The sequence below is a fragment of the Peromyscus maniculatus genome, chromosome 18 (assembly GCF_049852395.1).
Source record: "Peromyscus maniculatus bairdii isolate BWxNUB_F1_BW_parent chromosome 18, HU_Pman_BW_mat_3.1, whole genome shotgun sequence".
Lineage (NCBI taxonomy): Eukaryota > Metazoa > Chordata > Mammalia > Rodentia > Cricetidae > Peromyscus > Peromyscus maniculatus.
In genome coordinates, this window is record NC_134869.1 from 29832099 (window position 1) to 29855599 (window position 23501).

General features: G+C 37.9%; 1 protein-coding gene across 2 annotated transcripts in view; it reads right to left on the reverse strand.

The window, feature by feature from the left end:
* Tmtc2 (transmembrane O-mannosyltransferase targeting cadherins 2) overlaps positions 1–23501 on the reverse strand; it is a 415948-nt gene that overhangs the window by 63869 nt on the left and 328578 nt on the right. For both annotated transcript variants that reach the window (XM_042263186.2, XM_076553853.1), the window contains exon 10: positions 18416–18530. In XM_042263186.2, coding sequence (XP_042119120.2) covers positions 18416–18530 — 115 coding nt within the window. The remainder of the gene's footprint in view (positions 1–18415; positions 18531–23501) is intronic.

Sequence of the window (23501 nt, forward strand, 5' to 3'; positions counted from 1 at the left end):
TGAACTTTGCAAGGCAAGATGGTCCTTCAGGTTCCTGCATCACAGAAGAAACTGCCAGGCATTCTACAGGACACAGGAAGAAGTGACTGAGAGACTCTAGGCCTATGGGCTGAAGACAGATGCCCCAACATTGCAGAGGAACTTTGGGCGACTGACAGGCAGCCAGCTGTCTCTGTCATTCTAGAATTTTGGAAGTTGCTTACAAAGTTCTTCCTGTTTACTTCGGTAATATTATATCCTTCTGAGGTCTTTGATGTAGTTGAAGATTAAATAATTATAACTATAATTTTCCTTGGTTATAATAAAAGAGAAATTAGATATGAAACTTTAGACTCATAAATATAGGATAGATAGAATATTTTCTTGAATTTTGCCAAATACAAATGGACTAAAATATTGTAATTCCTGTTTGATAACTGTTCGTTCTATTATGTTAAAGTTAAAACTTTCCCTGTGCTGTGGGATGTCATTCATTATGCTATAAATGTATTGCTATGATTGGCTGATAAATAAAATGCTGATTGGCCAGTAGCCAGGCAGGAAGTATAGGCAGGGTGAACAGACAAGGAGAATTCTGGGAAGAGGAAGGGCTGAGTCAGGAGTTGTCAGCCAGACACAGAGGAAGCAAGATGATAAGGCAGAACTGAGAAAAGGTACCAAACCATGTGGCTAAACATAAATAAGAATTATGGGTTAATTTAAGTGTAAGAGCTAGTCAGTAATGAGCCTGAGCTAATGGTTGAACAGTTATAATTAATATAAGCCTCTGTGTGTCTACTTGCAGGACATGAGTGGGAAAGATCTGTCCTGATCACCAGCTGGCCAGGACATAGGAAAACTTCCAACTACACTTTAATCCTAGTATTCGAGAGGCATAAATTCATCTGGATCTCTGTGAGTTCAAGGCCACACTGGGAACAGAGCCAGGAATGGTGGCACACACATTTAATTCCAGTACTAGTTAGCCATAGATGTCTGGAGGTCTGTACAGACAGATAGGAAGTGATAGAGCTGGGCAGAAAGAGGAAATGAGATGGCAGGGCAGAGAAAGGTATATAGGCATTGGTATATAGGAAGTAGCTCTCTTGGGCTGAGGATTTCCTAGCAGTAAGAACTTGTGGCTGGCTTGTTCTGTCCCTCTGTTCTTTCAGCTTTCACGCCAATATCTGGCTCTGCATTATTTATTAATCAGACTATTTAACAATTTGTGTTACACACACACATACATGCCCATATGCACACACACAAGCATGTACACACATGCTCATGCACCATGAACTCAGAATATTTCTCTCCTTGCTGTCTGGTAACAAGAATGGGTATGTGACCTAATCTCAGGTAATTGGATGCTCCCATTTGAAATTTTAATTTAGAAATTAAAATGAAAATGAATAAAAAATGTAAATGAAAAGAAAAATGAAGGGATAGCCAGCATTCACTCACAGTGGTGCAAGAAATGAGGCCATGTCTAGTCCACACTTTTCTACAAACAATTACAATAATAAAATAGTTTAGCATGGTTCATAGCCACTGGGTTTAAACTGTATTTTGTTAATTTAAACTTCCAGTCCATAGAGATATTTTTTTTCAGGGAGGAGTTGTACTGGTTATTGAACTAGGGTCTTCCACATGATATGCAGAAACTCTGTCTAGCCCCAGTAGGGGAATCTTTAGTCTCCTTTATAACCAGAGATAGTTTTCTTGCTGGTAGTCGAGCTCAGGAGTAGCACACCTATCATAGAAACAGAATTCACAGTCAATCTAATGGATAAACGTGTGTGTTGCCTGTCACCGAAGACAAGGTTCAGTCAACTTGCCAGCAGGGGGACACCAAATATCAGCTTGTCATCAAAACATAATGTTCTTTTCTTTTCCCTTTGACCACGCTGCTTCAGAAGACCTGCCCAGATGGCAGATAACAAGATATAAGAAGGTCTTCAAGCGAGCTGCTGTCTGGTAAATATATAGGCGATTACAGATTAAAAGCTGTGGGAAAATGCCAAGTTTAATTTCAGATGACATATTAACAGTGGTAAGAAAGTAACACTAAATGGCTACGGGTCTGCTTTCAAAGGGAATAGTGTTCTTAGGGGATGGGCGCAGCAGGCAAAGGGTTACTTCACAAGCATGAGGATGTGAATCTGGATTCCCAGAACCCACATGAATGCCAGGTGCACATGGCAGCCTGCTTGTCACCTCAGCCAGCAAAAATGAGGAGATTGGGGAAGATCTTCAGAAAAACTGGCTAACTAGACTAGTCAAGTTAGTGAGCTCTGGATTCAAGTAAGATACCATGCCTCAATACAGAGAAACCAGTTGAGGGAGGCACCCAACTTTAGCCTCTAGCCTTTATACATATGTACACACATGTGCACCTGCATACACACATGTGCTCCCCAAGCACATGCAACATGCATGCATACATGTATATACATGAAACACACACACACACACACACACACACACACACACACACACGGAAAAAAGTGGGGAGGGACAGTGTTCTCTTAAAGCTGTAATGTTAAAAACTTCTGAGACAGTAAGAAGACAGAGAAAGAGGACCCAAACAGAACACATGAGTCAAGTCTCTCAGTTAGAGAACCAGAGTCCGGTTGTAAAACAAAGCCAATCAGCCTTACTTATTAAATTGAATTTGCACTTTGGTCAAGACAAATAAAAACCATAAAGATATGCCCCATGCAGACCTATAAATTATAGGAATAACTAAAGAAAACATCTCTCCGGAGAATCAGACATATCTTGCTAACGTTTGAAGGAAAAATAATCAGAAACACTACTATGTTTAATGGAAGTTTTAAAGAAAGCAAACCCTGAGCCAAGGCTCTGCTAGACTTGTGGCATGTTACAATGTGCCACTGCAGTTTATATTCCCATAAATGTCAAAGTTCAACCTCAATATGTCAAGAAAAGTACCTAAGTCTGGTACGAAACAGTAAAACTTGCCTCACTAGGATAGTTAATGAAGGTGCCCTCCATCAAATTATAGATTAGCTTTGGTTCAGATTCATTTGGAAATTTGAACCAGAATTCTTCAGGTCATGCCCTGGAAGGGTTTTCTCCAGAGGGATATAAAAAGCATGGAGGTAGGAAATTAGAGGAACTTGATACTACAAGGAAGTACATTGCTCTGAAGTGAGATCAAACAATAGATATAAAGTATAGAAAGAATGGGCTCTACTAACAGTTCTTTATAGTCTTCAACTCCTAAGGCAGATCCTGATCAAAGGAGAAACTGGGGTCTCCATTAGACAAAATGTTTCTAAGACATCAAGCAACTGAATTTTAAAAACAATGATAAGCTTTTAAGTCATAAGAGTTTTCAGTGGTTAGCTGTGTATAAATATGAAATGTTTTCCCATAGGCTTATGTGTGTGAATACTTGGTTCCCCAGTGGTCCAGAAGGCTGAGGAACCTTTGTGAGGAGCAGACTTTCTGGAGGTGGTAAGTCCTGGGAAGGGCCTTGAACATTCCCCTTACTGAAGAACTTCCCATCAGTTCTCTGCTTCCACACTGTAGAGACAGTGTGTGTGCCTAGCATCACAAACGCCTGCCAGGCTATGCCTTCCCAGCCATGATGGATGGTAACTCTTCAAACTGCAAGCCAAAGTAAACTTTATCTCCTTTGAGTGGCTTTTTGTCAGGCACACAGCAATAAAAAATTAACTAACACAGTGGGTTAATGCTCAAAGGGAATATTTAGAAGAGTTAATTTAAGCTAGAATTACAACTGATAACATTCTAAAGGAAATGAAAAATCAGAATTTATTATATATGTCATATACATGTAAAATGAATTTCCACTGTAGAACTTTGTTTCTATTATTCAAAAGTCTTTTTTTTATTACTAATCAGAAGGTATTTATGACAGCACATGGAAAACCATGGGAAGGAATATGTCAGTTCTAGGAAGAGAATGGTCATTTATATTTCTGATTTATTCTCTGGACAAAAGAGGAAACTCATGTGGAAGTGTTCAAAGTTCATGTTATTTTGTGGTTATATTTTATACTCCCCTCTGAAAGAGTACTCCTTGGAATACTTATTAAGTCCTAATTGCAAAAAATGACTAAATAAGTAATCAGCATTTAAAAGGTGAAGAAATAAGTATATTCTGTTCTGTGCTCCAGGGAGTCTATTAAATACTGTCAGACACCTCCAAAGTAAAATTGTTAGGGATGGGGTGCAAGACTTATATGTCCAGACTGTTAATACACATCCACTTAAAGTAGCTGAAAATACATACTTTCCTTACATGAGTATAGTCGTTTTTTACTCATTATTTCATGTGACAAACAGTATACAACTTCTATCCATTAATTTATAATTTTATCTAATATCTAGAATGTCATGAAGTAATTGCTATTATTACCACTGATTTAAACATAAGGGAAAATAAAAAAAATAGTACCAGATACTTTTATTAATCTTTCATTTTAGGGGATCATTGTTAGATATATAGAGGAGTCATCATCTCTCACATGTTCCCCTACAAGTACAAGACTCAAAGTAAAGTGAAAATTGTTGGCTCTATCATGTCTCCCAGGCCAGATGCCGACAGCCTTTCATTCTGGCTACAACACACAAGGCAAATAATGAAGGGGATGATGAGAAAGAAAAATCACTCCTCCAGAAACTACACAGGGCCCAGATGGGCAACTCCCTGAGTCTTCAAATCAGCAGTTTGTTAAGACACGTGACTAGAGAGTAAAGAAATAACAACTAAACTAATGGCTGATACAATGAAGGGGAAATTCAATGAAGGGGAAATTCAGATGGAGGCTCCCTACTCATTAACAATCTCTATTCATATATATTGAGCATCCCCCACCCTCCATACCACTTCTGCCTCTTGAGACCAAAACTGTTAGAGGACTAGAAGAAAACCCAGGTGTTATCCATCAACTAGACTACTGAGTAACTGAATTCCCATTAAACAGTGAGCTAAGGTGATTATTTTTTAAGTTTTTGGAGTCATTTTTCTGTCATCAGTGAGACTCTAGCTGCACAGCAATAAAAGATAAAAAGGTCACAAAGTTCATAATTTGCACACTGCAGAATTCCATTTTATATATACGACTATAAAACTTACATCAGCAAAAATACATACATATTTTCTATCTTTAATTGCTCTCTGTTACTTTGTAATAGAAAAATATATTTTAAAAACAGGCTTAAGAACTGTTATCTGAGACAGAGACCACCAGCACCTGACTGGACAAAGAGGTGAGTGTTTATCCTCAAACCTGAACACCCCAGCCCCTAGGTTTGGGTCCAGGGGCACAAGCCTGTGCCCCTACACCACTATGCATTGCAGTCCCAGTTTCAGGCCAGTAGGCAGGCAGACCTACTGCAGACTGGTCAGACTATCACCATCCCCCACCAGACCTTGTAACCCACAAGTCCCACCCCTCCCCACCTACATGCATGCCATGTTTACAACTACTCCCTGAGACAGAGTCCACAAGGGCCAACTGGACTAAGAGCTTCTCCCTGAGACAAACAGTTCATCAGCACCGACTAGACCAAGAGCTCCCACTGGACCAAGAGTATCAATCAGAGAAAGAGAGCCTCCCTCAGACACAGACACCACTTGCACCAAGTGGAGAAAGAGATGGGTAGACGCCAGTGCAAAAATACACTCAACAAAAAACCTACCATGGCTCCATGACAACCTACATTAGCAAGACCTGAACATCCCAACACAGAAGAAATAGAAGAAATAGACCTTAAAAAAAGACCTTAAGAAGATGATAGAGATCTTTAAAGAGGAAATGAAAAATTCCCCTAAAGAATTAGAGGAAAAGTCAAACAAAAAATTGGAAGCAATCAGTAAATCAATTGAAAGCCAAGAGAAAGCAATTAAACAAATGAGGGAAACAGCTCAAGATTTGAAATCTGAAATCGAAACAATAAAGGAGACACAAACTTAGGTAATGCTGGAAGTGGAAAATCTGAGTAAACAAACAGGAATTACAGATGAAGCATAACCAACAGAATGCAAGAGATAGAAGAACAGATCTCTGGTGTTGAAGATACAGTAGAGGAAATAGATTCATCTGTCAAAAAAACCCACTAAATCCAAAAATAGTATAGAAGAAGGAGAAGAATACCAACTCAAAGGCACAGAAAATATATTCAACAAAATCCTAGAAGAAAACTTTTCCAACCTAAAGAAAGAAATGCCTATAATGATACAAGAAGGTTACAGAACACCAAATAGAAAAGAAAAACAAAAACAAAAACACCAAAAAACTCCCACAAAAACCTGCCACATAATAATCAAACCACTAAACATACAGAATAAAGAAAAATATTAAGAGCTGCAAAGGAAAAAGGCTAAGTTACATATAAAAGCAGACCATAAGAATAACACCTGACATTGCAATGGAGACTCTAAAAGCCAGGAAGTCCTGGACAGACTTTATGCATTACCTAAGAGACCATGGATGCCAACCCAGACTATTATACCCAGCAAAACTCTCAATCAACATAGACGGAGTAAACAAAATATTCCATGATAAAACCCTCTCTACAAACCCACCCCTACAGAAAGCACTTGAAGGAAAAATCCAACCTAAAGAAGTTAGATACACCCATGAAAACACAGGCAAGAGATAGTCCCACACCAACAAATACCAAAGAAGGGAAACATACAATACTACCACCAAAAAATAACAGGAATTAACAATAACTGGTCATTAATAGCCATCAATATCAATGGTCTCAATACACCAATAAGAAGACACAGGTTAACAGAATGGATACGAAAACAAGATTCATCCATTTGCTGCATACAAGGAACATACCTCAACTTCAAAGACAGACACTACCTCAGAATAAAAGGCTGGGAAAAGATTTCCAATCAAATGGATTTAAGAAGCAAGCTGGTGTAGCTATCCTAATAGCTACTAAAATGGACTTCAAACTAAAATTAATTGAAAGACATTGGGAAGGACATTACATATTTATCACAGGGAAAATCCGACAAGATGAAGTCTCAATTCTGAATATTTATGCCCCAAATACAAGGGCACCTACATTTGTAAAAGAAACATTACTAAAGCTTAAATAACATATCAAACCCCATACACTAGTAGTAGGAGACTTCAACACCCCACTCTCATCAATGGACAGGTCTGCCAGACAGAACTTTAACAGAGCAACAAGAGAACTAACAGACATTATAACTCAAATGGACTTAACAGATATCTACAGAATATTCCACCCTAACACAAAAGAATACACCTTCTTTTCAGCACCCCATGGAACCTTCTCCAAAATAAATCACATGCTTGGTCACAAAGCAAATCTCAACAGATACAAAAAATTTGAAATAACCTCCTATATCTTATCGGACGACCATGGCTTAAAGTTAGATTTCGACAACAAAAATTACCGAAAGCCTACAATCTCATGGAAACTGAATAATGCCCAATTGGATCATCAATGGGGCAAGGAAGAAATAAAGAAAGAAATTAAAGATTTCCTAGAATTCAATGAAAATGAATGTACAACATACTGAAACTTATGGGACACTATGAAAGCAGTACTAAGAGGAAAATTCATAGCTCTAAATGCCCACATAAAGAAGTTGGAGAAATCTCACACTAGTGTGTAGCGAGAGTTTTCCTGCCTTGCCCACAGTCAGGACAAATCTTTGTCAGCCGACAGTCCCACAGCCGCTCAGACCCAACCACGTAAACACAGAGACTTATATTGCTTACAAACTGTATGGCCATGGCAGGCTTCTTGCTAACTGTTCTTATAGCTTAAATTAATCCATTTCCATAAATCTATACCTTGCCATGTGGCTCATGGCTTACCGGCATCTTCACATGCTGCTTGTCCTGGTGGCAGCTGGCAGTGACTCTTTCCACCTTCCTGTTCTTTCTTTTCTCTGTTAGTCCCACCTATACTTCCTGCCTAGCCACTGGCCAGTCAGGTTTTATTTATTGACCAATCAGAGCAACACATTTGCCATACAGAACATCCCACAGCACTAGTGACTTAACAGCACAACCGAAAGCTCTAGAACAAGAAGAAGCAAACTCATCTAGGAGAAACAGACACCAGGAAATACTCAAATTGAGGGCTGAAATCAATAAAAATAGAAACGAAGAGAACAATACAAAGAATCAATGAAACAAAGAGTTGGTTCTTTGAGAAAATCAACGGATAGACAAGCCCTCATCCAAATTAACCAAAAAGCAGAGAGAGAGCACCCAAATTAACAAAATCAGAAATGAAAAGGGAGATATAACAATAGACAATGAGGAAATCCAGAGAATCAACAGGTCATACTTCAAAAACATGTACTCTACAAAATTGGAAAATCTGAAAGAAACGGATGATTTTCTGGATAGGTACCCCATACCAAAGTTAAATCAAGACCAGGTAAACTATTAAAATAGACCAATGAAATAAAAATTGTTATTAAAAGTCTCCTAACCAAAAAAAAAAAAAAAAAAAAGCCCAGGACCAGATGATTTCAGTGCAGAATTCTACCAGATGTTTAAGGAAGAGCTAATACCAATACTCTTCAAATTGTTCCACACAACAGAAACAGAGGGGATATTACCCAATTCCTTTTATAAGGCTACATCACCCTGATACCCAAACCACACAAAGATGCAACAAAGAACGAGAATTACAGACCAATCTTCCTCATGAACATTGATGCAAAAATACTCAATAAAATATTGGCTAACCGCATCCAGGAACACATCAAAAAATTATGCACCATGACCAAGTAGGCTTCATCCCAGGGATACAGGGATGGCTCAACATACGAAAATCAGTCAGTGTAATACATCATATAAACAAACTGAAAGAATAAAAACTACATGATCATCTCATTGGATGCTGAAAAAGCCTTTGACAAAATCCAACACCCCTTCATGATAAAGGTTCTAGAGAGATCAGGAATATAAGGAACATACCTAAACATAATAAAGGCAATTTATAGCAAGCCAACAGCCATCATCAAGTTAAATGGAGAGAAACTCAAAGCAATTCCACCAAAAATCAGGAACAAGACAAGGCTGTCCACTCTCCCCATATTTATTCAACATAGTACTTGAAGTTCTAGCTAGAGCAATAACACAACAAAAGGAGATCAGGGGATACAAATTGAAAAGGAAGAAGTCAAACATTCACTATTAACAAACAATATGATAGTATACATTAATGACCCCAAAAAATTCTACCCAGGAACCCCTACAGCTAATAAACACCTTCAGTAAAGTGGCAGGATACAAGATTAACTAAAAATAAAAAATAAGTATCCCTCCTATATACAAATGATAAATGGGTTGAGTAAGAAATCAGAGAAACATCACCCTTTACAATAGCCACAAATACCATGGGGTAACTCTAACTAAGCAAGTGAAAGTCCTGTATAATAAAAACTTTAAGTATCTGAAGAAAGAAATTGAAGAAGATATCAGAAAATGGAAAGATCTCCCATGCTCATGGATAGACAGGATTAACATAGTAAAAATGACAATCTTATCAAAAGCAATCTACTGAATCAATGCAATACCCATCAAAATCCCAACACAATTCTTCACAGACTTGGAAAGAACAATACTTAACTTTATATGGAAAAACAAAAAACCTAGGATAGCTAAAAGAATCCTGTATAATAAAGCAACCTCTGGAGGCATCATGATCCCTGACCTCAAACTCTACTATAGAGCTATAGTAATAAAAAATAGCTTGGTACTGGCATAAAAACCGACACATGGACCAATGGAATCAAACTGAAGACCCTGACATTAATCCACACATCTATGAACATAGGATTTTCAACAAATAAGCCAAAACTGTACCATGGAAAAAAGAAAGCATCTTCAACAAATGGTGCTGGCATAATTGGATATCAACATGCAGAAGATTTCAAATAGATCCATATCTGTGGCCATGCACAAAACTCAAGTCCAAGTGGATCAAAGACCTCAACATAAATCCAGTTACACTGAACTCGATAGAAGAGAAAGTAGGAAGTAGCCTTGAACGAATTGGCATAGGAAACCACTTCCTAAATATAACACCAATAGCACAGACACTGAGAGCAACAATTATTAAATGGGACCTCCTGAAACTGAGAAGCTTTTGTAGAGCAAAGGACACCATCAATAAGACAAAACGGCAGTCTACACAATGGGAAAAGATCTTCACCAACCCCACATCTGACAGAGGGCTTATCTCCAAAATATATAAAGAACTCAAAAAGCTAGACTTCAAAATACTGAACAATCCAATTAAAAAATGGGCTACAGAGCTTAACAGAGAATTCTCAACAGAAGCTCAAATGGCTGAAAGACATTTAAAGAATTGCTCAACAGCCTTAGTCATCAGGGAAATGCAAATCAAAAGCAACTTTGAGATACCATCTTACACCTATCAGAATGGCTAAGATCAAAAACACCGAAGACAACTTATGTTGGAGAGGATGTGGAGCAAGGGGAACTCTCCTCCACAGTTGGTGGAAATGAAAATTTGTATAGCCATTCTGGAAATCAGTATGGCAGTTTCTCAGAAAATTGGGAATAAGTCTTCCTCAAGACCAAGCTATTCCACTCTTGGGCATATACCCAAGGAATGCTCAATCTTACCACAAGGACACATGCTCTACTATGTTCACATCAGCATTATTTGTAATAGCAAGAATCTGGAAACAACCTAGATGCCCCACAACTGAAGAATGGATAAAGAAAATGTGGCACATATACACAATGGAATACTACTTAGCAGTAAAAAAAACAATGATATCAAGAAATTTGCAAGTGGATGGAACTAGAAAATATCCTGAGTGAGGTAACCCAGACTCAGAAGGACAATCATAGTATGGACTCACTCATAAGTGGATACCAGATGTGAAGGAAGGGATAGCCAGACTGCAATCCACAGCCCCAGAGAGGATAGTTAACAGGGAAAGACCCTAGGAGGGACACATGGATGACCCAGAGAAGGAGAAGTAGATAAGATCTACATGAGTGGACTGGGTGTGTGTCGGGGGTGGCAGAGGGCAAGGAGTGGGGAATGAGAACATAGGGAAATGGGAGGGTCGAGTTGGAACAGGGACAGAGTGGGAGGGCCGGGAAGCAGATACCATGATAGATGAGGACATCATGGGAAAGGAAGAGGAAGGGTGCTGGGGAGGCTGTCAGGAACCCACAAGAATGACACCACTTTGGACTGCTGGCAGTGGTCCAGAGGGTGTCTGGACTAGTCTACTCTGGTGACCGGTCTAGCAAATACCCTAACTATCATCATAGAGCCTTTGTCCAGTGACTGATGGAGGCAGATACAGAAATCCACTGCCAGGCGCCAGGCTGAGCTCTGGGAATCCAGTCCATGAGAGACAGGAGGGATTCTCCAGGCGAGGCACATTGAGATCATAACGGGAAGAAGTGCAGAGATGACCGGCTACACTATTGTAGGCTCATGAACTGTAGACTAGTGGCTGTGAAGCGCCCAGGGGACTGGACTAGTGGCACAGCCATATCTGAATGGAATGGCAGAAATTATAGAGCCAGCACAGCTGCTTGACAAAGATCCAGCACAGCTGAGCCACATGATGGCTGCCATGCCACCTTTGGTTTTCATCTCCACCTGCTACATACTTGGGAGACTTTTATATTTGTACAACTTGAGGTTATTGGGTTGATGGAAAATTCCTTATGAATCATTTATGCTTTCTCCAAGGAATGCTGCTTCTAAGCTTACCCAGGAAAGCTCTGAATATACTATCCCTGCCCCCAACACTCTTTTAGGGGAGATATCCTTATCTATTTGAAGGTCTTCCTTATGCCTTGGAGGTTGTGACACATAAAGAAGCCAGAGGTCTCTATGAGGCTATGAGACATTCTTGAAACATCTGTCCCTGTACTTACACAGGAACAAGATATTAAATAATATTAATAGTATTCAATAATACAGCCTTGGTGCAGTGGGAAGGGGCTTGGACCTGCCTAGGCTCAGTGTGCCAGGCTCTGCTGACTCCCCATGGGAGACCTTGATTTGGGGGATGTGGGAATGTGGGGTGGCTTGGGAGGGAGGGCTGGGAGATGGGAGGAGACAGGAGGTGGGATCTGTGGGTGGTATGTGGAGTGAATAGAAAATTTCTTAATAAAAAAAAAAATAATTGGCATTTGTAAAAAAATAAATAAAAAAAAACAGGCTTAAGACCAGCAGTCATTTGGTCTTATATGATATATATAAGATATATAAAAGAGATACGGGAATTACAAATAATTGTTGTGAATTAAAAACCACTTAATATGTTCAATACCCACTGCTACACATTAAATATATTTCAAAGGGTCACCTGAGAATTTTTTAAAGCTAGAGACATGTTTGCTCATGTAACATAAATGTAGATGGAAGTACAGATCGCCTCTGCTGATTTTCGTCTATTGTGACCAGGTGCTTACCTTTAAACCCCATTTACCTTTAAAGCAGAACTACACTTTAATTCCAGTCTGTAATTTGTATAGAAGGAAAGGAAATAAAACTGAAATCAAAGACACGTGCACACACACACACACACACACACACACACACACACACACACGTATGGAACATCTTAAAATAGCAAAACCAGAGTCTCACATATGCAAAACATTGGAACAGGAGGATCCATGTAATGAAACGTCTGAATTAAATCACTTATAAACTTCTTAGAGAAGAACTCTGTCAAGACATCAAAAATAGTTGTAAGACCTGTAAGTCTTTGTCTGCATTTTAAAGAAGAGGGCAGAAAAAAGGAAATGTATCAAGAAAAGAGACAATATGTGCTTTTAAAAATAATATAATTTTAATTATTTTACACTTATTTATTTATTTATGGAGAGAGAGAGAAAGAGAGAGAGAGAGAGAGAGAGAGAGAGAGAGAGAGAGAGAGAGAGAGAGAGTGTGTGTGTGTGTGTCTGTGTGTCTGTGTGTCTGTGTGTCTGTATGTGTTAGATGATAACTTGATGGAGCCAATTCTCTCCTGTTTTGTGGGTCCCAAGGACTGAACTCAGATCATCATCTTGGGTATCAAGAACCATTGCTTGCTGAACCATCCTCCCTAGCCCATAGGATGTAATTTTAGAAATGGTCCCTGTGTGTCACTCATTGTATCATGTCCCATAAACTTTTGAGTCCATTTTTTTTCATGGTCTCAAATCTTTCAGGGGCTGCTAATGACAGAGTCAAGCCAGGATATAGTAAGAGTCAATGATGTTTTATAATGAAAATTTACAAGGGTGGGAGTGGTTGATAATGTGAACCATGATGTTCATACACAGTAAACTATCACTTACGTACTAGGTGGATCTCAGACAGGGGAGAAGTGACTGGGAGAATGAATGAGGAGAAAAGGAGGAGGACAAATTGCCCATAGTAGTGATAGATGAAGCAACATTGTGAGCATCACCTGGAACTTGTTAAAAGTATAAAATCTCAGGGACCATGTATTTTCTCAAGAATGCAGAGTGGTTTCTTTACTCACTACTATGAAATAGGTATTGAGTTGAAAGTTACCCACCACCATCGACTTTATCTGTCAAATGCTAAAAGATCTTACAACCCCAAACAATGTGTCTTAAATAGGATTTTACTGAAAAAAACAGTTCATGCCTGTTTCCAGCACATGGGAGGTACATGCAAGAGGGTCTGGATTTGAAGTTCATTCATGCTGCTTCAAGAATTCAAGGGGCAACCTTCATGCAGCTATGAGAGAAGCTACCTTCAAAAATTGCTGGATCTACAACTTGAAAATGCCATGAATCTTCCAATGTTTTTGCTCTCTCAAAAAAACTAAAGGAGCAACCTCACAACTGAGACAGCCTTGAAGCCATACTTGTGCTGAGGAATGATTAAAGTGTTTTCTTTCAGATACCAAAATCTCTAGACACTTAAGCTCTTACTACACAAAGAACCTGTGCAAGCCTTCCATATACTATACATGAGCCTGACATCAGTTATAATACCTAATGCATCATACATGCAATCAAGCTATTCTAAACAAGCCAGTATACATACAAAATACATTGCTCACCTCAAGGTTTCTGTCTGTAGTTAATAGAGTTCACAGATGCCAAACCAAGGAATATTAAAGACTAACTTTGCATTTACCTCAAACAAAAATGTATGTGCATGCACACACACACACACACACACACACACACACACACACACACACAGGGGGGGATACCTTGATATTGTTTCTTTTCACCTAAGAATTTATATTTCGTGTTGCCTCCAGAAGAGCTAGTAAAGAAGTTATTACCATTAAATTCTATGTTTGTATAGCATGTAATCATTTAACACTGTGCTGTTTGAGCAGTGAAATTACAATATAATGATTCTTGCTCATGTATTCATTCTGTTCTAGAAATTAGGAAAGCAATCAGAACCAGGTGATATGACACAGTCGGGCATTTCTCACTACATTGGAAGCTTGTACTCTTATCCCTGAAAACAGAAAAAATAAGAGCACACTTCTCTAAGTCATGTGACTGAAGACAGACATGGTCCATGGTGATGTTTCTAGAAGTTTAATATCTCATTGATACAAGTTTGGAGTAATCTCTCCAATGAACCCGTAAACCCACTTTCCATGATTTACCATAAAAGCATCCATATAACACTCCATAGAGGCCTTATCATTTAGGATTTACATATGTGACAACCTGTCACCTTCTATAAGTCTTCTTCCTTTAGTGAGAATCATAGCTTCTGGGTAGTCACATAGTTATAAAGATGAGGGAAGCCTGAGATAAGGAAAAGATATTTATATGTAACCAGGCTACGCTGCCTTCAGATTCCATCTTTGCCAACTCTGAGAAACAATGATGGGGCCCTCAGGGTCTGCAGCTATAAGAATACCAGTGTCCCCTCTGCAAATGTGCAGGCAGAAATAGGAGAGTGTCGGGTATGCATACAAAACACAGTGCCAAGCAGGCAGAAGATATTGGAATAAACACTGCTTTCATCCCTCATCAAGTAAATTCAATAAGGCAAAGAACAACAAAACTCTCATACCAAAGCCTATGAATTAGGTAAAATGTGTTTTTCTTGCCTCTTAACTTCTTCTCAGATAGCAAATAAATTCATATTCTCATTCCAACTTCCAGTTCCAAGTACGGAAAACTGAATATGTCCCTTCCTACAAAATGTTTTTTAACAGGAGAGTTGATACAATTGTTTCCTCTCACAACTACGTAGACTCAATTCTACTGAGTTCAAACATTTTCAGTTCCTTTGATATTTCCCTTTGATGATAATCAATCTGCTTTAAAATAACAAAAAGAAAAAGTTTCATCTGGAAGCATCTATTAGTTCTAAGGTTTTTATTTGAAGTCCCAAAAGTGTCACCATGCATTGTCTATGTTCATTAAGTGAGACTGCGCATTTGTGATCACTATCCCGGTAAACATATTTGGTAATTAGTCACAATGTGGATTCCATGTTCCCAAGCAAAGCAGGAGCCCCACACTCTTTCATCTTCTAACTTTCTTCCAGCACATGACTCAGGTTTCACCAATGAGATGCAGTCTCAAGAAAATGGAATTCCAGACTCAGAACAACAGGCGGCAGCTGTGGCCTCTGAGTGACAGAGGAACAGGCCCTGCATGGTAAAATTTGCTGAGCTTGAGGGCAGACAGGCTCATCAAGTATTATTCCTGACTATGAAGAGTAGTGCTCACCAAACACACAGCTCAGGAGGAAAGGTTTGATATCAAAATCAGTTTAGATCTTGGAACTCCCTTAGGACACTTCAAATATAAAATGACACTAAGCAAAAATATTGATTACTTATGACGTATTTTGCCAAAACTGTATTCAAGTGGAGACCACAAACATTTATGTGTACTTTCAAAAAATCACTGAATAATCTTAGATATTTAAAAAAGAGATCAGAAATCAGCTTGTACAGTAAGCACTTTTGATGTCTATTCTTGATGTCAACTTGACTACATCTAGAATTGAGTAAAACCCAAGAGGGAAAATCTGCAAGGGATTATTTCTTAATTAAATCATTTGAACTGGAAAGCCCACTTTTGATTCAGATCTTCTGAGGTGGGAAGATACACCTTTAATCTGGGGCACACCTGCTGTCAGCCTACATAAAGGGCATGGAAGAAGGCAACATGTTCTCTTTGCCTGCTTGCTCTGGCTGGTAATCCATTCCTTCACTGGCATTAGAGCCTACTTCTTTGGGATTTTGGTGTACACTGAAGACCAGCTGAAGCATCCAGCCTTGTGGACTGAACAACTACTGGATTTTTGGATTTTCCATCAATAGACAGCTGCTATTGGACCTACTGAACCACAGCCTAGAAGCCAGTCTGAGCTCTTGTGTGTGTGTGTGTGTGTGTGTGTGTGTGTGTGTGTGTGTGTGTGTGTGTGTGTGTGTGTTGCAACAGTCTTATATTGGGTTTCCATTGGTAGACCTTGAATCCCAGATATGGAATTTTACATGATTTTCTATGTAGCGAAATGTCTTGCTGATGAGAGCATTTATGATGAGTAGGATTATTCAATCTATACAAACATACTCTCCCGTCCTCACAATTGTTTATTGTAACTAAGAGCCCAGCATTTTATTCAGGAAGAGTACAAAATGCTCTTCACTTTATCAGCACTTAACTTTATCCCCAAATTAAGATGCCTTTAAAAAAATCATCTGTCATGTTTACATTGAAGATACATTGGGTATAGTCTCATTTGTATACATACTGACAATGAATTGATTTTTGGTTTCTATTTTCACATGTCACTTTTCATTATTTCTCTTTGAAACAGGATCTCATCTGGCCTAGGCTGGCCTTGAACTCCAAATGAAGGCAAGGATGACCTTCAACTTCTGACCCTACTGTCTCCACCCCCAGAGGACTGAGATTATAGGCACTCTCCAATATACCTATTTTTTATGTGGTCTGTGTGATTGAACCAAGGACTTTGACAAGCACACTATTGACTGAGCTACATTTCTAGCCCTAAATGTCAGATTTCTTGGGTTCTCCAAAACAGAAGTACTTTTGAACTGCTAATATTAATGCAGAGTGAGTTTATTTAACATAAATTCATACCCCTTGAACCGAGGAACTTAAAAACTATTAAAAGCCCAGAGAAGAGGACAATAAGATATAGTTTTAATACATTATAATGACGATCTTAATTGATAACCCAAAATTATCTAAAATATTTGCTTTAAGTATCAGTTTCTTGGAGTCAATGGTAAATTGATTAGGTAGTTAGAAAAAAACCCACAGGAGTGAAAATGATGATGATGGGACTTGGTAGAAGTGTATCTTGATTCTAGTGATGGCCACACATATCTGCACATGATAAATTTACAGAAACACATACACAGGGCTACACCAAATTGCTAATGGACTCTATCAATATCAACATACCAACTGTGAAGAGGTACTGTGGTTTTGGAAGGCATCACCATTGATAAGTTCTACGAGATATTTTTTTAGATTCATCCTGACTACTGCATGTGAATTCATGAGGTTTTTCAATAAGAAGTTAGGAGTAAGACATAGTCCTCATTTTCTATGTGTATATGCTTAGTTGTGGGGAGGACTGAGCACAGAGACCTCAGTGTGGACATCCCTCGATGAAGCACACTGGTCGGGAGTGAATGAGCAGAAATTCAGTGAGAGTATAGACAAATAGCACACACACTGACTAACAAATAGTATTCATGAAATTGGTTGAACCTCTTGAGTCTCTTTCATCTAAAACATCTTTTGGAGGCACTGTGACCCCTTTTTTTTTCTTAATATTCACAATGAAAATAGTTGACTTGTTTGCTTAATTCAGGCTTTTTCTGCTGTTGTAATTAGCTTTTGAAATAACTCTTCTGAAATGCAAGCCTTAATGGTTTAACAATGTATCTCTTCAAGATATCAATAGTGATGATTACCAAGCCATTGTGAGTATTTTATGTATCTTAAGTATATTTGTATTTGATAATTGTTCCCATGGACAAACATGTTAAAAGGTATCCCATGTCACATTCAGTAATGCATAATATAATAGCAAATATAGGGACATATTTGATTAATAGATTTAATGTTTGTATTTGGGAGACATTTAAGCAGACAATTATTAAATTTACCCTTGGAATTCTTTTGTAGCAATTTTTAGAGGGAAGGGAAAAGGTGAGTAGGAGCATCTCAGTAATTTTCTGGACCCTAAGAGCTCATCTTCCCTGCCAGTGGACACATAGATTATAATGAATGAAGCAATTCTTATTAATTTTTAGCTGGTTATGTCAGCATGGTTCATTTTAAAAATGTAGGCTATGATAGGTACAGCAGGGAAATTAATATAATGAATTGCTCTCTTCCAGGCATCATCTGTGTAAGGTATGGAAACAAAAACTAACCTGAGCATGTGGGCAGCATTGAAGACGACGTCAAACTCGGTGCTGTCCAGTTCAGCTGCTGTTTTGGCCATCTCGGCTGCTTCTGTGAGGCGAGATTCTTCCAGAAGAAACTGACCTGCAAAGTAAAGTAAGCGAGCCTCATTCAAAAAAGTGATAACTGCTTGCAAAAATAAGTAAGTGTAGTGGAAACAGTGATCTGAAGCCAAGATTTAATGTCCTGTTCTTTATTTAGTCATATTTTATATGCCTTTCCCATAATTACAGGGTATCATAAAGATTCTAAATTTCTGTGTGCTCAAAGTATTTTTCTTAAAAAGAATCTTCTATAATCTATTCAAGTAGAAAAAAATGAACACACAAAGAAATATAATAAATGCAAGTCATGTCTATTTTAACTGTTAGTACTTTAAAATAATACCCATCCCTGATACATACATGCAAACAGGTGTATTCATTCTGAGATAATCGTTTTTTTTTTAATAAAATTATTCAAAAGGCACAAAAAGATAGATTTGGCAATAACTCACTCTAAATTACACTTTGCAGTGAAAGTGGGATAAATACTAACAAGCTTGAATTTTTGAAACTATTTCAGATCAGTTTTGCAAGGATAAGATTGTTTCAGCTAGTTATCTTTAATTCTTTAAAACTGCATCTTAAGAATTACATAAAGAAACTTTCTACACTGGTAAAATAACGTAAAAATGGGTTAAAATTTAAGTCTATGGATATATAGACAAAAGCGATTTCTTGAAAGATGGAGATTTCTCAACAGAGATACTAATTTAAGCATGATTTTATAGAGAGATTAAAGTTCAAATCAAATCAGCTGGTAGCACAGCTTTGTTGAAAGCATCCATACACCTGCAGGTTTAAGGGTTTATGTTCATCATTTGTTGTGGGAGTTTTCTCTTTGCTTGGAGATCAACAATTTGAAATTAAGACCTAATTATAGAAATCATTAGAAAGTCAAGAACTACAAATAAAAAGCAGAACATTGTCTAAGAGGGAAAATGCTTGGGTAGCTGTTGGGAAAGCCTACAGTCAAGTGATTGATAATGACTACTGCCTTTAACCTAAAATGCATGTCCTAAAATAAAAAACCAAGAGAGAACTAAGTTTTAAGAAATTATGATGATTAATAGCTATTGCTTGGTTGAAGCATGTTTAAAGTTCAATTATGAAAAATAAAACAAATTTTGTGTAATGATAATTCTAATTGCTTGCTGAGGTGGTTGGACACTTGTATTTCTCAGCACTTGTGAGGCTGAGGCAGGAGAATCATCAACTTGAGGTTACATGGGAAGACCATGTTTCAAAATCATTAAGGAGAAAGCTCTAAATTATACACAGAAAACATAGTACTCAAAAATTTCTTGTATATACTAGCCATATGGAAAGAAAGAAGAGAGGAGATATAAAGAATATTCTTTAAAAAACACAAACCAAGAATTAAATAATCTGTAGAAAATGAGCAATTTTTTCCTCATGTATGGCTTCATAAGGGAACCAGGCCAAATACCTTTCAGTTAGTTATGGGCATGAGAGTTTGCTTTGAACATTAAGAGAAAGTATTCATTGTTATCTATTGCAATATATTGCTTAATTAAATAAATGCATAATCAGTATATTAATTATTTATGTCATATATAAACAAAGTGCAAGGTAGAAAATTGCTAAGTTTTTTTTCCAGGCAATCAACTCTGAAGTGTACTATGTATTGATGGTTAGGAAAACACAACAATTAATTGAACAATGAAGGTTATTATCTTATAATGGACAGGGAAAAGTGGAAATATATTAACCCTGCTGAAAAATACAAAGGAAAGAAAGAGAATCAGAAGGGTCTATGGCCAGATCTAATAAATACAGTGAAATTCGGTTACACAAGTACTCAGTTTATAAAGCATGCTGTAGACAAAGCCTTTCAAGCCTTTGGACATACAAATTATTAATGTACAACAACCAAAAATCTAAACAGCATACTATTATGTGAACTCCAATATGCCTTTTTTATTGTTACATAATAATATTCACCTTCAAATTATTTTTGTCATAAAATTTGTACTTTGTAAACTGTTTACCAAGTCTATAACTAAAATTCATAATCTTAGCCACATAAGTGATTATAGTTAAAATTCCCATTTGAACATTTTATGGTAGAATATATTTGTATTAATATTCAAAAATAGCATAACAACATATTTGCTATGTGTTTTTATAATTCTGACTCCACAGGCCACAAATACCAAAAGTCCACCATTAGTATTTGGATAATATAAAAATAAAAATTATTAAACGTGAATAATTGGGGTTTCCAACTTAATTTGAATACCTGAGACAAAACTGAACAAAACTAGTCCTAATACATGACACAAGGATCACTTCTTTAGGATACTGCCCAGAACCAATGTGAAATCAGTTAGTAAACATTTTAAACACATAGAACCACCAAAAAAAGGACATAAAATTAAAGCAGCCTTCGGTCAAATAATTATCCAAACCATCTCAAATGACCCATTATTCGGGGCATTCATAATAGTAAAATTCCTGGTATCACTTCTGGATCTTTCACCACCCATCGCTACCCACACTGTCAGCTATAACTATTACTTCCACTACCAAACCTCTGAACAGCTTCAGCTGCCCATACGGCAATCTACTGTTTCACGTCATTCACTTATTTTTTCCCCCTGGAACATCCTACCTCTAAGTTTTCTTGACCGCTAAGGCTCTAGGTCTGTCTTGCTTACTCACTGTACTTCCCATTCTTTCATTTTCATGTCCTAAATATGGTTTTTCCTCATTGAAGCCTTCCTTGACAAGTTTCCAATAGTTGCCAGAATTTCTTATGGCTTATATTCACTATAATCTAATTTACCATCAAAACCAAAGCATTTCAAAGCGTATACGGGACTGATATTAATTATACTGGGACAAGGACGAGCACCAGAATTGTCCCCATATGGCCGCTTCAGTTACAAGGAGAGAGGGTATCCCAACCTTCTCATCTTTAACACAACTGGGAAGTGAAGCATTTGCAAAACACCGCTCTGAATTGCTGCCACAGAAGTGATGGGAGCAGGAGGTGAAACAGAGCTGCTTTTCCCTGAACAAGTTCTCTGGCGTCCACCAGGGTGGCTGCCAGAGCTCAAACAGAGAGAAAACTCCATGACAGAACCAGCCTGCTGCAGAAGATCAAGAAAATGGGGAAGGCACTCATGTCAATAAATCGGTCGATCATGGTAAATTCTGTGAAGACTGGCAAGTTTACATGTCCACTGATTTCTAGTTTAGTGCTTATCAGAACTATCACCACCCTATCCCTGACAGCTTCCCAAGTAGGTGTATGGGACAGACTTTGGAATCTGCATTGCAAACAGGTCTTTAACTCATGCTGATGTTGCTAGGGCATGTCCACACTTTGAGAATCAGTGTGTTATGCTAAAGCAAAATATTTTCCATCATGCTATTGATTCCAACTATATGGGATTAGCTTGCAGTTAGCTTGAGCTAAGCTGAAAATAACCTACACCTGACAATAACCCCTCCATTATGGGGTATAATGAGCAGGTCTTACATACAGGTACAGATAGAAAATTATGTATGTGTGGTATTGTATTCCCCCAAATATTGTGCATGCTAATAAACTTATCTGGGGTCAGAGACAGAGCAGCCACAATATTAAACATAAAGGATAGGCAGTGGTAGCACACGCCTTTAATCCTAGCCCAAAGGCAGAAATCTATGTGTTCAAGGATACAGACAGGCAGCATGGTGATTCATCACGCCTTTAATCCCAGAAAGCAAGCCTTTAATCCCAGGGAGTGGTGGTAGAAAGCAGAAAGGTATATAAGGCACGAGGACCAGAAACTAGAAGCTTTTGGCTTGGTTAAGCATTTGGCTAGTTAAGCTTCCGGTTTTCCAGCAGCAATTCAGCTGAGACCCATTCTGGATTCAGAGGCCTCCAGTATGAGGAAACAAGATCAGCTGAGGATCCAGCGAGGTGAGGTAGCTGTGGCTTATTCTGGTTCTCTGATCTTCCAGTTCACCCCAATACCTGGCTCAGGTTTGATTTTATTATAAGAACTTTTAAGATTCATGCTACACAAATGTATGAATGGCATAGCCAATAAAAGTGTGTTTACTCTCAATGAGAACAAATGCAAGAATAGGTTCTAAGAAATCATTTCTTGTCTACATACAGTAGATAAGCACATGTTTTGCATCTGATAATTGAGTAGAACTGCAAATAACACACCACACACACACACACACACACACACACACACACACACACACACACACACACACACACCTCCCTTACCAAAAAAACTGCTCATGTGTGTTATTCTCATGTGTGTATTCTTCCTACCATTTTTTTACTTCTTTGGTTTGTAAGTTGCCTTACCAAGGTTAATTATCCTCATTTTTACATCATTGTCTCAAATCAAAGGAAATGGGGAGGGGGGAGTAAATGAAAAACAAATGAGAAATTACAAGGAAAAAGTCATTGTGTATGAGGGAAACAGAAGATGATTATAAAGCAGTCACATTCTCTAGAGATCCTGAGACAAAGAGTGTAAGTTACCACACCGACTAACGTAAGATGAAAGAAAAGCAACCAATTGCCCAAGTCTCAAAGCTTCTAGCATAAGAATTGTACAGTTTCCTCTTTGAACATTTTCTCCCATGCTGAACCATTTAAGCTACTTGGTGAATTTTGACCAAATTTTTAATATGACAAGCTTATGAAGATCAATCCTTCATTAATTCCTGGATTTAAAAAGCTCCGCCTGTGAAGTAGAAATCGGTAAAAATGAAAGCGTCAGGATCAATGCTGCTTTGTATAATGTTCACATACAGACTCCCTAAATTAATTGGAACTGGCACTTCTTGCTAAAACACCTTGAAAAATTCACTCTTCAGAGCAATTCAACTCTACTAGAGACCCACAAAAACATGTATGAGGTGTCATAATGATATAATTCTTTTTAAGAAAAACAATAAAGCTTGTAAAGATTTTTTTTTTTACTAAACTAAATCACAGCATTTACATTAAAATAGTTGTTCATTGGCGAAGGCA